Source organism: Electrophorus electricus, chromosome 11 (assembly GCF_013358815.1).
Source record: "Electrophorus electricus isolate fEleEle1 chromosome 11, fEleEle1.pri, whole genome shotgun sequence".
In the NCBI taxonomy this organism is placed as follows: Eukaryota; Metazoa; Chordata; class Actinopteri; order Gymnotiformes; family Gymnotidae; genus Electrophorus; species Electrophorus electricus.
In genome coordinates this window covers 15,113,649-15,129,245 of record NC_049545.1, presented here as the reverse complement: position 1 = coordinate 15,129,245, position 15,597 = coordinate 15,113,649, and the positions used below count along the sequence as shown (strand labels likewise).

General features: G+C 36.0%; 1 protein-coding gene across 3 annotated transcripts in view; it reads left to right on the top strand.

The window, feature by feature from the left end:
• mlip (muscular LMNA-interacting protein) overlaps nt 1–12,900 on the top strand; it is a 29,806-nt gene extending 16,906 nt beyond the window's left edge. Inside the window, exons 9-12 of one of the 3 annotated variants that reach the window (XM_027023415.2) lie at nt 685–732; nt 6,000–6,044; nt 7,111–7,236; nt 12,003–12,900. In XM_027023415.2, the coding sequence (XP_026879216.2) occupies nt 685–732; nt 6,000–6,044; nt 7,111–7,206 (189 nt within the window). In that variant the 3' untranslated portion in view covers nt 7,207–7,236; nt 12,003–12,900. Of the gene's footprint in view, nt 1–684; nt 733–5,999; nt 6,045–7,110; nt 7,237–7,434; nt 9,593–10,255; nt 11,325–12,002 lie in introns of those variants that run through there. The other 2 variants (XM_027023406.2, XM_027023424.2) reach the window with 2 other exon arrangements.
• The last annotated feature ends 2,697 nt before the right edge of the window (nt 12,901–15,597 follow it).

Genomic DNA, 15,597 nt, shown 5'->3' with positions numbered 1-15,597 from the left:
GTTGGTCCCTACTAGCGTCTTTGTTTCCATGGTTTGCCTGTCTTGTGTATTGTTTTGGTTCCAGTCCTTAGTTTTGTTTTCTCCTCCACTCGTTTGGTTTTTCACACCTATCATTACTTTCACCTGTTCTTTATTTCTAGCCTTGTTAACTTAATGTATTTAAAGCCTGTCTTGTTCCCTGTGTCTGGGCTGTTCATTGTATGTAAGTCTGTATGATGGAAAACCATTGTTTTGGTTATCCAACTCTGTTTATGTAATTCTTAGCTTGTATGTTATTCTTAGTGTAAGTTTATCCTAGCCTTCATGTTTCTTAGCCTCTGAGTTCCTCCTAGCCTCTTTGTTATAGCCTGCTTCCTCTGTTTGCCTTCGTGTGCTTTTGTTTGTTTGTGATCATGTATTCTCGGACTCTCTGTGTTGGCTCTATGACCCTGGACTACTCTGACGACTATGACCCCTAATAAATCTCGCTCTTCTCCGCACATGCATCCGCCTCCTTACCACTCACCGTTATAGGACCTGTGCTCTGGTGAAAGTAACAATGCCTTAATCCAGTACAATTGGAGTAAATTCTCAAATAACATAAAAACGGTTGCTAAAAATCACTAACTTATTCAAAGCAGTATCAGTTTAGTTTAGAAAATACAGCTTTACACTTTTCCTTTTTCTCTACTTGAATGTCCACAGAAATTAACATCGCCATCGCCAAGATCTTTAGGACGTGAAACGAAATATGTAAGTTTATTTTTTATTATTGTCATTACAAACTTCCTTTCTAAGGTAGCGTAATAAAAATGTGAACACATTTTGATATGAAAACTTCATTCAGTGTGTGAATGCAAACACTGCATTGTGATTTTGTCAACATGTTGGATAAAGGATAAAGGTTCTCAGGTTCTCATTCTCCCTGTGTGGTGCCTAAAAGTTGTCTATTGTCTGTTTTTTTTAACAAGACTGTTCAGGGCATATCTAAATAAATCAGCTTGTTTTTCTTCAGTCACATATGTGTGTGCTATGAGCAAGAGGGTTGGGTGAAATGAAAGATGAATAGGAACATGTGGTTATGGTGATTAAACAGTCATGTTTTAAAATCTGATCTAATCATAGTATGCATCACAAAAAAGAAACTACATTATTTGAAACAGTGGTAAAAGTGCCATGCAGCTTGAGATTTTATTATTATTTTTATTATTAACCAAGTACCTTATTGTAATTAAGGTACTTGACTAGTAATCAGAAGGATGCTGGTTCAAGCCCCACCACTGCCAGGTTGTCACTGTTGGGCCCCTGAGCAATGCCCTTAACCTTCAGTTGCTCGAACTGTACTCAGTGATGATTCTAAGTCACACTGGACAAAAGCATCAGCTAAATTCTGTAAATGTAATGTAAATGTATTACTCACTGCAAATAGCCTAATATTAAAAATGTGCTATATCATAAAGGATGCAATCTCTATAACTGTTCATTTATATCTGTGTGCATGGATGTAATTATATCCATGTACTGCCATACAGCAGCATAACTAAGTTTACCTTAAACATTTCATGACCTACTATAATACTGTACTTTGCTTGCCCCGCTGATGGCAGTTTCTCTGGAACGCTTGTATACTTCACTGCGATTATGACTACCCCTCTCTCTCTTAGTGATTTATATATATGAGGGCACATGGTTAAGTTTCCCAGGATGTCATTCACCGCCGCGAAACTGTGAATCAGATAAATTACATGTTTAATATGGTTTAAATGTGGTGTTTTATTAGTGGGTTTTGAATGTTTATTGAGCTTAATCATGCCTTTTTGGTTGGTTACTTGAGTGTGAACTTTAATTACCAGCTTCATGATATATGCACTTCTGTATATTGAGTCTTCTTCCTACATGTTTCTTGCATGCATGCATGCATGTGAAAGCTTGCACTGCTATAAATAAATATGTGCTGTTGGAGCAGAAAATTTCAGTCTCTTACAACAATACCCTGCATGTTGCATAGTCCTTCATTACTAGTAGCCCGGGTCAGTCAATAGTGGCCACAATGGTCTGCCAGAGCTAACAGTGCAGTTTATTTTATGCCATCAAAAATAAACTTCATCTACTCAGCTCCTCTATCTTCTGAAGAGGGTGGCTGATTTAACAATTGCAGAGGTTTGTGCAACGAACAACAGAGCAGTTCTCATGCTGAGATCTTAACTTCGACATAATGCTGCACATATGAGAAAAAAGACCAAATAACTGTTTAGACATACCTCATATGTTAAAGGTCAAATTAAATATGCAAGAGTATAAAATACACTAACAACAAAGTTATTTTGTGACATGTACTACATCTTCCTGTGACCTAATAATGCCAGCTCAGCCTTTTCATAGCATAACCTAGCCCTTGGGCCCTTTTTTAAAACTTAAAGAAAGACTTCCCTATTAAGGTGGACAAAGTGGAGATTACATCACCAGGCATATTTTTTTTTTCATTCTGCTCATTTTCCTATCTTCAGGCAAGGAAACAAATGTTTTAGTAAACTCCTAGGTTTAAATAATTAGTTAGCTCTGTGGTGTATTGAACAATGGTTCAATTAATTGATTGGGACCTTTAAACTTTATTTCTATTGTGCTTGGACCTATTTATGACCTATTTATTATCTTGTGTCCAGCACACCTGTAATAGCTGTCAATAGCACCAGAAGTAATAATGAAAAGCAATTGATGTGTGACCTAAACTAAATTTGATTTGGATTTTAAATCCTTTGCCTTCTAATTAAACAATCCTTTTTTCCTTTTCTGGTCCAATGCAGAACAGAAGGTATGCTTCATTTACATATTAGCAATCTATTTCAGCAGCTGAAATGCTATCACATTACTGTCAGTCTTTCACTGATTACATCTTGGTGCTTACTGGATGTCAGCTGGAGAAAATGACAAATTATACACATGTACACATAAATGAATATAATATTTACTGGGCTGTTGAGACTGGTTGAGTAGACGGAGGATGTACAATCTATGCAAAATCTCACATCTCTGTCAGCCATGGCTGATGCATAGTTAAACTGGCAGAGCTAATCATTAAAGATATGACTGTATGTGATTTAAAGTCAGAGTGACACTTGGCTCTACACTTCAATATCTATTTACTCAGTACAGTAACCTATACTTTTGGGTTTTTGTTTAAATAAATTTAAGGTCCACAATTCTGAGAAATGTGACAACAAAAACATTTTACTTTGAGGAATATTTTAAAATAAAGTGTAATTGGGTAGTTACATTATTAATGCTATAACCCGAAAACACTAGGTAGCCTAAAAAATGCTAATGTACATCAGCCCATACTGATTTGCATGCATATTTTCAAAATAAGCCCTTAGGTTGTTAGAGCTGGAATGGTAGACTAACTGTATCTTACTTAGTTTGCATGCAACTTTATTGTGAGATTCCACAAATTTACCATCTACTTACCAAAACTGCACAAAGTACAAATCACACTCTCAATGGCCATGCCGTGAACTCTATGCCATTTTTACCACACGGTTGTTGTTGAATTACTGGCTTGTATCAGCGTGACCTATATTTCGATTTCAATCAATGAAATTGATGTTGCATGACTCCTGCCCAATATGTAACTGCAGCAGACAAGGCCCACAAAAGAATTTGTAAGGCAGCCGGCGATGGTAGTGCTGCTTTTCTCCCCACAATCATATATTAATGTTCAAATTGAAAGTCTGTATTTTTAAAATAATTTGATTATAGAATCAAATTTAGAATATCTGTTGACAGAAGTAGTCAGGACACAAGCTGGGTCACCTGGGCGAGGGGGTCAGATGGTGAAAGACCCAAAACCCTTGAAGACTCCAGAAACTTCACTGATGATCCCGATGATGTATCTTGCATCATCATAGCAAGTAAAATCAAGTAATTTTATGTAATTTAATTTATGCAAAATGTAATTTAATTGATTAGAAGAACCCACTTGACCCTATATGAAACTCCCTGCAAAACCTACCATAATCAACCAGACAGTAAAAAATGAGTAGCATATTGTTTTGATCTTATTGTAAATGAGCATTGCCCCATACATTTTAATAAGCAAGCCTTTGTACATAATAGTTTTTAAGGTTTTAAATGTTGTGGCCGACAACATCTAAGTAGATTAGGAATAAAAATAATTTTCCTGTTCTGTATTGGTGACTGTATTGTTGACTTTGCCTGCTTTTGATATTCCTGTCTGCCTGTTAGACACTGGACTGTTTTCATCTTCTTACTGTCTGGTGTGTGTGTGTGTGTGTGTGTAGATAGATATTTTAAACTCCATATACTATTGTATAAAAATCATGTTTCATCTTCCAGTGCATAGTCATATCTTTTTCAGTACACTTGGGTCTTCTAGCAGATACCGGGAAGTTTGAGATTGTATAGTATTTTTAGTGTTCTTAGGATTGTGCTCGTCTGATTTGAGATTAATATTGTCTTTGCTGGGATCTGTTGGAGCCACTCCTCTGCTTTAGTTGCAAGTGCCCTTATCACCACTGGGACAAATTTGGCGTTAACCTTCCACATTCTCTCTTTCTTCTTTCAATCACTGATATTTTTCTAACTTCTCGTATTCCTTCCTTTCAATGTTTCCATCACTTGGAACTGCCACTTTTATTAATACAGATGTGTTTTCTGAATCTTCTCCACAATCATGATATCAGGTCTGATCACCACTACTTTTTCTCTCTCTGGATCTGGATGTCCCATAGGATCTTTTAGACCTGCTGTTCTCTATCACTCCCTGTGGTTCCATGTGAACTTGGGTGTTCTCTTGGGTGCACTTTTTGCATAGTCTCTTATCTTTAGTGTGTGTGTGTGTACATATATTTGCTCTCTCCTCGGGCGTATATTCCTTCAAGCTTGGGGCCTCTATTAGAGGCCTGAGAGCTTTTGTGAGGTTTTTTTCTGCATAGTAGTAGGACTGCAGGACTGCACTCTTCTGGATGGAGATCTCGGATATTTTTCCTGTAATCTGCTGGAGCCATTCTCTCAGTTTGGGGTCACAGCCCCTAGTGCTTCGATTAGCATGGGTCCCATTGTTGCCTTCACCAAACACATCTTTTCTTTCAGACCTTGGTATTTCTCGAGCTTTTTGTATTCATTGTTCCCGATGTTGCTATCATTCGGGATTGACATATCTATCACTACATCCCTCTTCTGCTTTTTATCCACCACTACTAAGGTTGGTTATCATTTACCATCTTGTCTGTCTGTATCTGGACATCCCAAAGGATATTAGCATGGTAATTTTCCATGACCTTTGGGGGCATATCCTACTGTAACAAAAGCGTATAATTTTATGAATTGTTGAAATACGGCACCACCATAAAATACAGGGAAAATACGTTAGCTAACAATGGTGAAGTACCGAAGGCTTATCAAGGTTTTATCAGTCACTGACTTGAAATGAGTGATTCCTTTGCATGTTGCGAATTTTGTAAGGTCATGATGGTGTGATGACTATATAGCAGCATTTGACACATCTATGCTATGATCTGTTCAATACAACCAGGTGGGATTCAATCAGGTCACTTGTTAGTGCTAAGCTCACTATTGCATTCTTGCTTCTTTACAATGTATTGTAAATTGACTTTGGCAATCTTATGTTTTTGCTCTCAGAGGGATTTTTGTCTTGACTGTTTTTGTCCTGACCAAGTTGAGATCAACAGACTCCAAATGTAAATGCCACACCTAAAATCCCTTATGTGAAACCTATGATAAATTGATCCTCATCTGACCAGGAAATGACAGAGCAGCCACTTTTTGGTCTCCTAAAATGGGAAGATGATGTAAGGAACACTGTCATCATTAAAACAAAATGGGTGTGTGGTTTACCGTCTGGAATTCAACACAATGACCACAATAAAGCTTTTAATATCAATGCTGAATTTTGCATAAGGTTTAATCGATATAAGTCTACTAGACTGCAATATTTAATTACAGAAATGCAATTATTAATACATATTCTCTTATTCTCCTAGGCCAGCTTTCCTTGTCAATCTCCTGGACCTACTGAGAGAATAATGGTTGGTCTTTCTCTTTTAATGAAAATATTGTTATACTTTCCTAAGTGCTTTTGTGAGAGATATTAAAAAGGGATACTTGCATAGTAAGAACCTCAAAAAATCACTTCAGTTATTAGAAACCTGTCACTATGAAATAAATGCATTTAAATTTATTCTAAGCTTCTGAATTCTACAGATGAAAAGAGTTCTTGATTTAAAAATAATATGGCTGTGTTGTCTTAAAGAAGCTGTTCATCTATTTTCTTGCATTCAACATTTTCAATATATTATTTACTGAACTATTCATGTGGAATTAAGAGTTTTTTCCAGTTGATATAGAAAACTGCTTTGCATTCATAGATATGGTTGGTAAGGCTTTTTCAGAATTGCTAGCATTTATATTAAATATTTAAATAGAACTATCTGACATATCTAAAGAAATGTTTTTTAAAACTTGCTCTTTTAGGCCAAAGAAAGTTGATAGCAAGACAAACCAAGCTTGCATTTTATTGGTCCAGATAGTACTATACTCTTCAAATGTTAGTTTCTTGTCTTAGATACCAGAGGTTACATTTCACATTTACTGCATTTTTCAGACAGTTTTATCCAGAGCAACTTACAATTTCAATCATGTTACAGAGGCAGGCAATTGTAGTGCTACGAGCCTTGCCCAAGGATTCTTATTGGTATAGCATAGATCACTCACCCAAACAGGGACTGAACCCCAGTACACCACAGGGGAGGTAGTGTTGTTACCTATTACAATATACCAACCACAAGCAGCAGGCTCACATGTTGAGTTGAGTCAGTCACATGAAAATTGTGTGCTCAGAGCTTCCTCTGGGTGCCTTTAACACACAAGGCCAGTTACTGAGGGGCACACATCTACTCAGCAAGATAGGTTATATAATTGAAATTCATGTCATGTTCTAGTGATTGTTACTGTTACTTAATATTAGTGGTGGTATAAATATCCATATGTAGAAAATATACAGCTATAGAAAAAAGGTAATTTGTAGTGATGCTACAAAAAGTCATCTCATTCAGTTGTACCTACTATATTATTACATTTTAATCTTTAATATAGACAAAACCAGGAGTTATAAGGCCAGTCACTGTAACAGCAAGATTGTTTGATGACAAAGTGGAAGAATATTTCCCGAATCCCTTCCAAAGATACTAGGATGATGCTGCAAATTGTTACCAGTACACGGTAAGTAGAAATATGCACTTTATTGCATATTAATAATATTGATATGCTATAGCTTAAATGTAAAACTACATGAACAAATTATGCAATTAGTTGCCATATCATGATATGTCTGCCATATTATAATAGTTTGCAAATCCATATTTATTTACACACCATGCTGATGTTACTAAATCTTGTGTCCTAACATTTCATATACAGTGCTGGAGTGGAATTTGTGATCCAGAACTAATTATCCATCATCAGTACTTGACCTCAGTAAAACTATCATAGCTGAATACAACAATCCTCACAGCAATGTTCCAACAATTATTGTAACGCACCCAGAAGAGTAGAGGCAGTAACTACAGCAAAGGGGGAAAAACAAAGTATGCTCAGTAGCAAAAACTGAGAAAATTAAAACCACTGGGAATAGCCTAGTGCAATGGTACTTAAAGGAGCAATAAGTCATTTTTACCACCACAAAGTAGCAAACAATATAGATTAAACTGATTACATTTTTTGATATAGTGCAGCTCACATGAAGTTTTATCAAACTTCTTTGTAGTCTCCATAAACTGAGTCCACCACACACAGGCAGCCATATTTAAAATAGATACAGAATATCTGAAAGATCCAGCCACTAGGTGTCAGTATAGTGACTGTTTCATAATATGAAGACACTGGAAAAAATGACTTATTGCTCCTTTAACCTATGGGCTTTCATGGGTTAAGGCTAGACGAATGATGGTTTTCAAAATAAGCATACAAAATGCATAGATTAGTGATAACATTTTTGACAATTCCTTTTCATAGGCCAATAAAATCATGTCTTTGTAAGTTAAAACAGATGAGCTGTGTGAGCTGCAAAACATCCTTATCTAGCTAGAGAATTTAAGCTTTGCGCAACGTTAAACATTAAACTAAAAAAGCTCTGAAGATAACGGCTAACTAACTACACTATATATGCGTTCTGTGACTATTCACGATGGTACAAAGGGTCCACATACGCAGTGTGTGCTCTCATATGAGGTAACTGCTTAAGACGTCTGCTATCTTAAGCAGTTACCTCATATGAGAGCATATCTTTTTCTTATTGAGCTCACATGTTTACGTTTATATTTATTTTTTGTATGGTCAGTAAGGCATTAAAAAAAGCGTTTAGGAGCCGTTCTTTATTAACGTACTAGCCAAGCTGCTAGCTAACCTAGCATGCAAAGTAGCTAGCGAGCATATTATTGCAGAAGTCGTCCAATATTTATTAAGGAACGTCCCCTGCGATGGGAAACGTAAATATTTTTGAGAGGGAGACTGAAGTTAGCTAGTTACAAAACGATTACAGTACACATTAGCTTGCTAGTAGCTAAAATATTTTTGACACATTTAAATCAGTCAGTCAGTCTGTCTATCTATCAAACATTAACATTACATAAATGTAGCAAAGATAATCAGAAACCTCTAAGATTACTTACTTTTCTGTTTCTCCGGCATTTGTGAAGTTGTAACCAGTAAAATACGTTCTCATACAACAGAAAAACGGTTTGGGATGGTGAGAAATATTTGCATTAAAACTACATAATACAGTGGGGGCAGGACGGAAAACTGGATAGAGGCAAAGCTGGAGTGGCGTTTTTGCAATGGAGATGGTTTTCGTGTCTCTCTTTTTTTTCCTGGGGGAGACCATTCCCCCCCCCCCCCCCCCTCAAATCGAGCCCTGGAGATATCCAATAAATCCATCAACTTCATCACTGTCAGACACAATATGCTTGCTGGCTATTTAACACTTAATGATGGAGCCTCTGAAACATAACAAGCTGTCGATTGCAGATTAGACGTTTGACTGAAATCATGCTTATAAAACACAAGTACTTTAATGTTCCAGTGTTGCTATCTAATTTAACTGTATTCTAGTTAAAAATAATAATAATTAAACACCATAAAAATAAACAAGACATCTTGTAAGTGCCTTGAGAAGCTGGCATCTGTCAAGAAACGGAAATGTTTTGACATCTTAAATACCGTGTTTATCCTCATAGGCTTTTTACCCAAATTGTAGGCAGTAAGTCATTATAAAGATTTCAATGGATGATTTACATCTATGAGAAGAGATTACCAAAAACCCAAAGAGAGAAACTTTCCCAGTTTGTCATTTGCTTTGACATTTAAACATTGAGGTGATAGTAAAATCTTTCCCAAATGTTTGTTTATGTTAACTTTTATATGACTGGGAAAATAAATTATATTTAACCGCTGTGATTACAAATATTGCTGCCATTAAATGACTGCCATTCAATGATTTCTACTGCAATTGTAACACAAACTTTACAAGGTGTGTCACGCCACTCTTATTAAATGAAAAATAAACACAGAGATTCAGAGATTTCTCCTTGACTCTTTCATGGCTTGTATCTTCACTAACCAGATACATAAAAATATAAGGTATTGAGAACTTTGGTAGAGTTTAATCATTGGCATTGTACCTAAGCCCTTTCACAAAACTTTTGAGTTTTCATACCCACTGAGTTCCTCTGCTGCCACCCAGCTGCTCAGACTGCCCTGAGCCCTGTTGCTGAGTTTTCACTTGGGAGAAGAAAGCACTTTCATCCAAATTTCATCCAATTTTATCCAAATGCATTAAAGACCCGATTTCTGTTTGCTCCAGATCATCAAAAGGAGCAAAAGTTGTTAAAGTAATCAGCAGGAGGTGGATGTTCACCAGTAATAATCATTTTAAAATGTATATGCACACAATTCACTATTCCATGTTTTCTTCCTACATTGAAAGTGTACTGCAATTACAACCATTTATGTATATATTGACCGAACAGATGTGAGCTTAAAGTTATCCTCTGAAAAGCAGTGGTCCATTGGATGCCTTCAGAATAAATTGTGTGTCATCAAGCAATTTTCAAGCCTGCTTAATGCTTCTGTGCTAAAATAAAATTGTCAGAATACAGTATTTTAGTTATGGTTAATACATTAGTGGCAGGACAGTCAATGCCCATTAATTCATGTGTTTTTGCCTGATTTTTATTTATTTCAGAGAAACTGCTCTCCAGCTTTAAGCTTCACTGATAGATTTCTTCAGCTACCAATGGAACCACTGCCTGGTGTTCTTGTTGTTTTCAAGCCCTCTCTTTGGCTTAAAAGACTTGTTGAAACTATACTGCTTGCAGTATGTGACAAAGTATTAGCAAAAAAACAAAAAAAACAAAACATTTTGTCTTTATAATATTCCTTTAGAAAAGGGTTCAAGTATAGTTTAGCCTAGACAGTTTATTTATTGATTCAATTTCTTTCAGAACTGTTCTAGTTATGTGTTAGGTGTTGTGTGTTATAGTTTCTGTGGGGAATGTGGGGATAGTTTTGCTGGTTAATTAAAAACATTTCAACTTGCTATTTTCAATTAATAAATAAACACCACATTGCATGCAGATGAGATAAGTGTAAGTAATTGTAAGATAAGTCATTGTAAATATGGTCACACATTGGCTTATATAGAGTGATATACCGATATAGTTCTGGTGTCAACACTATCTGCAAAACAAAAATTAACCTCACTGGTACATTTAAATTGTTCCAAAAGAGCATGTCTCACATATACATCAGGTCAGCTACCATCAGATTTGTTTTGAAAGATATAGCTAAATTAAATATACATTCAACACATCAACCTCTTAAGTTACATGTGGGTTTGGGTAGGTTTGGACACTTAAAGATAATATCTCTTCTAACTAATATTGTACTACCTGTTTAGCCAATCTGCTTTAAGGTTAATGCAGTATTTGACTCTCAGTGACTCCCAGACATTTTAATCTTCCCAAGTTATTAAGATCACTTGACCTGTTTTCAATACCAGTAGATTTCTATAGTGAAGCAAACTCCTCTAGGGACCGCCACTGTTCCTAGTCCATATGTTATTTGAATAGTCTTTGCTTTTATTTTACTACAGAGGCACATTATCTTTCTTTCAGGCTCCTTATACTGATTATGCACTGGTCTAAAATTGGTACTGCTATTTACGGTCATTTAATTATTAATTTACTGCATCTGTTTGTAGCTGTGATCTCTGTGCTGTAATAAAGTTGCTTAATTATTGATGTGATGACCCACAGCTGACCCATGCAATAGATCCTGATTAGAAATCACCTTTATTCATCAAAGATGTTTGTGTGTGCATGTGTGTGTGTTTGTGTGTGCGCGTGTGTGTAGGAAGGTGCATACTCTCAACTCTGTTACTAATTAAGTGGCTCTTAGTTGGCTGTGTATCTTTAGATTGGAGTGTTTCTGTCGTCCTCTCCTCTGGAGTGTTTTGTTTTATAGATTGAAAATTTCATGATTTACTGCTAGCCATTCTCATGTTTAAAACTCCTGAAAGGTCTGGCTTTACAGTACAATTACAATGCAATTTCTTTTTAGAATGGTTATCTGCTCTTTTTGACTTATTAGGGTTGTTTTTGCAGGACATTTATGTGGTGGGTCCCAGTTTTTTTTACGGTTATTTTTGACGGCTCTTATTCTTGTGGTACTTTCAAAATAGAACTAAATGTTTCTGATTCTGAATTCCAAACTCCAAGTTTAATTGAGCCTGACAATTCCTCCCTACATCAGCTCATTTCCATTTTTAAATAGCAAATCACTCAAGAGGAGTGCTTCAGTAATTACATTTTAAATAACATCAATAGATTCTATAAAGGATATTTTTCTGGGCTAATCTGTGACATTTGATTAGCACCACAAAGTCTGGTTCAATGCAATTTAGTGGATAACATAAGACCCATGTTTTGCAGTTTGTCAGCAATATATCATCCACTGAAGATGAGGATGATGGAAGGGGTCCCTCAGAAAGGATGTGGGAACAGGGCCAGATGGGTCCTTTTGAGAAGCCAGGGCAGGGTGCATCAGGTCCAAAACACCCCTCTGAGCAGGGGCCACCACCAAGACATGGATCTTCACAGCTCTTTGTATATTGTACAGCATGAAGTATGATTAGTCTTCTAGAGCCCTAATACTTAAAGTTCATCTTTCACCGTTCTTTTTATTCTGATCCAGTAAATAATAAAGGTGTGTCACTTTTTTTTTAGGAATTTTTATTGCAATGCATTTTCACAACACGGTGAGATATGAAGAAAGTGTCACTGCCAGTGTGTGCAAATGCTGCTACTCTCTTGAAATCAGTGCATTTATCTGCTTACTTGCACACATTTTAAAAATATATTTTATAAACTTACTGACACTCATTGATTTGTTTACCTTACTCTTTTTTAATAGCATGGTATGATATACTGTGCAGAACTATTCCATGACTGTCCTAACCACTGTGGAGAATCTCTCATTCTCAAATGCTCTTTTTAAAATTCCATTCTTGTTAAAGTCCATTATATATTTTAAATACATGCCCAAGAAATATCCAAAGTATCCCAAAAGAAAATGTGTTTCATCTAAATAAAACCTTTAACATAAGACAAATAAAAAACATGTTGTTTTTACCTAAATATAAAATAACATTTCAAATAAACAAAGTTATCAAAAAATACCAAAATGGCCATAAATGTTTTGTGGGAAGTGTGCATGTTATGTAAATGCACCATTGTGAAAATCAAAGTCAATTCTTAACCAGATCATTATCTGTTGAATATATCTAAATATACCAAAAAAATTATCTCATGAAATTCTCATGAAATTAATTTGAATCCTGTTGCTTTAAGAGTTTGTAGTGATTTCACCATTCATAAAAACACAAATATCAACTAGCTTTTTGCCTGAGGCAACATCATGTTATATCAGTATGTACTCTTTCTTCTCAGTGATCAGTAACCATAAAGACAACATCTATATCCAACTGATTTTTCAGGCTTTCAAGCAGCCTCTTATGTTCTTTGCAACGGAACCTCTCAATCTGGTGTGTTTTCTACAAGAACATAGTTGACAGTTTGTAAAGATGCTTACTTTCTTGAGGTGCAGAGCACTGCCTACAGCTGATCAGAATCCTGAATGCTTCAACATGGTGGAGAGGCCTCAAGCAGAGAGCAGTTGCGTAAGATCCTTGCCAGATTAATGACTGCCGGTTCCCAGCAGAGAGCACAATGAACTCCAAGGTTCCTGGTATTTAAATCAGCTGAAGATTTGGAAATTTAAAGTTCCCTGGCTGAGTTTCAGCCAAATGCTGCTTAGCAATACCCAAAGCTAACTAACTCTAACGGGCTTATGCAAATTAGATGTACAGTTATGAGCCTTGGGTGATCCATAAAGAACCAGCTGTCCTCGACATTTTATATATATGTAATCACCAATTTTCAAGTCCCATTTAGCTTTTGAGTCAATATTGTTAGTTTAGCATGAATATTTAGTATCATCACCCACATAATAGTGTGCTGTTTCGTAATCTTTATTTTAGTTGTAATTATAAGAACCATTTTCAAACAACATTTCTTCTATATGGGAGATCGATGGATAGGATATCGCTTTGATGTGTATGAATTTGCCACTCCATGTTTTTGAAGCCTTTTTGGAGTCACGTTGCAATGTTGAGTGCCTCTGTGAAGGATGGCAGGGAATGCTAAGTGCCTGACTCTGTTATGGCAGCATGTAGGGCCACATGGGCAAAAGGAGAGAAGGATCCTGCATTTTCTTCCAACTATGGTGCAGCTATCTGTATCCTCAGTTATAGGCAGTGAGTGAAAATACTGCAGCAGGACTCACTTCTGCACTCCAAATCAGTGAATTATATTCCATTATATATTTTAAATACATGCCCAAGAAATATCCAAAGTATCCCAAAAGAAAATGTGTTTCATGTAAATAAAACCTTTAACATAAGACAAATAAAAAACATGTTGTTTTTACCTAAATATAAAATAACATTTCAAATAAACAAAGTTATCAAAAAATACCAAAATGGCCATAAATGTTTTGTGGGAAGTGTGCATGTTATGCATTACTCATAAAGTGACATCAGAAACCTTGCAATTTAATCCCCTACACATATTACACTGCATACTTCACACTTTGGTATATCAGAAAGTATGAAGGTCAAAAAAGACCGCGATTTATTGTTTACACTAAGGCATCACAAAGACTACCATGGATAGTCACTTTTGATCTGCTGAGTTTGAGATTTTAAGTATGCAGTAGGCTACATACAATAGTTTTCATCTATGTGAGAATATGTATCATTGAAGAAGATAAAATATTTTCTGTCTACAGAAACACAAAAATGGTGACATCAGCTGGAGAAGGATATTACTTATTGCAAAAGCTGACCACATTTTTTAAATAGCAATTTTGAACTGCATTCATTATGTCACAGTTAGTCTAGCCCAGCTTCCATGTTCTATGGTTTCCCTGTTGTATGTATTATTTTGGTTCCATTCCTTAGTTTAATTTTCTCCACCCCTCGTTTGGTTTTCCACGCTTGTCCTTACTTTCACCTGTTCCTCGTTTATAGTCTTGTTAAGTTCATGCATTTAAATCCTGTCTGGTTCCATTTGTTTTGGCTGTTCAGTAGATGTTTAAATAGATGTTTTTGAAACCTCATCTGTATGTATGTAAATTTGTACTTCGTGCATTTGTATTTATCCTAGCCGTCCCTGTTTCTTACACTCCGAGTTTGTCCTAGCCTCTGTTATAGCCTGCTTCCCCTGTTTCCTTCCTGTGTTTTTGGTTTTTCATGTATCCCCATAATATCCGTATCAGGAGACTGACCCTGGTCTACTCTAACGGATAAGACTTTGGAATTGACCCTAATAAATCTTGCTCATCTCCTCACATGCGTCCGTCTCCTTAACGCTCGCCATTACACATTGAAAGTTTGAAACTCAAAGTAGTTCTTTGAAATCCATTAATATAATGGCTGCTAAACTTTCACATGATATAATCCGTCTCTAATTATTAAAGCTGCTAACTTGTTTCAAATCATAAAATCTATGCCTTTTATTAGAATTATAATTGCAGGGGTTTATTAGACTTTTGGGTAATAAAGAACCTCTGGTATTCTTCCACCTCTCTCTTTTGTCATCTTTGAATCAAAACAAATACCTCAGTGCTCTACCTGCTAATAAAAATATTTCCTCTCTACTGTGCTACTTTGATTTCCTTGTTCATGTAGCTGTTTTTTGTTAGAGAAGGGGAGAGAGAGGAACAATTCGATCTTATTCAAACATGCAGGTCATGTCTGAGTAGTTTTCTCTCATTAGACCAGTTTCCCTCCTGTTTAATGAAATTCACCTATTCTCTCTTGGTGGTATTTTAAAGCCAAATAAAGGGACCGCAGGGGACTCTGGATTGCAGCACTCTATTATGACTTGCAGCATGTGTTAACAGCTGCATTCCTCCTGTTAAGAAATATACCACCCTCATTTAAAAGGTTGATAGATCTTGATTAGT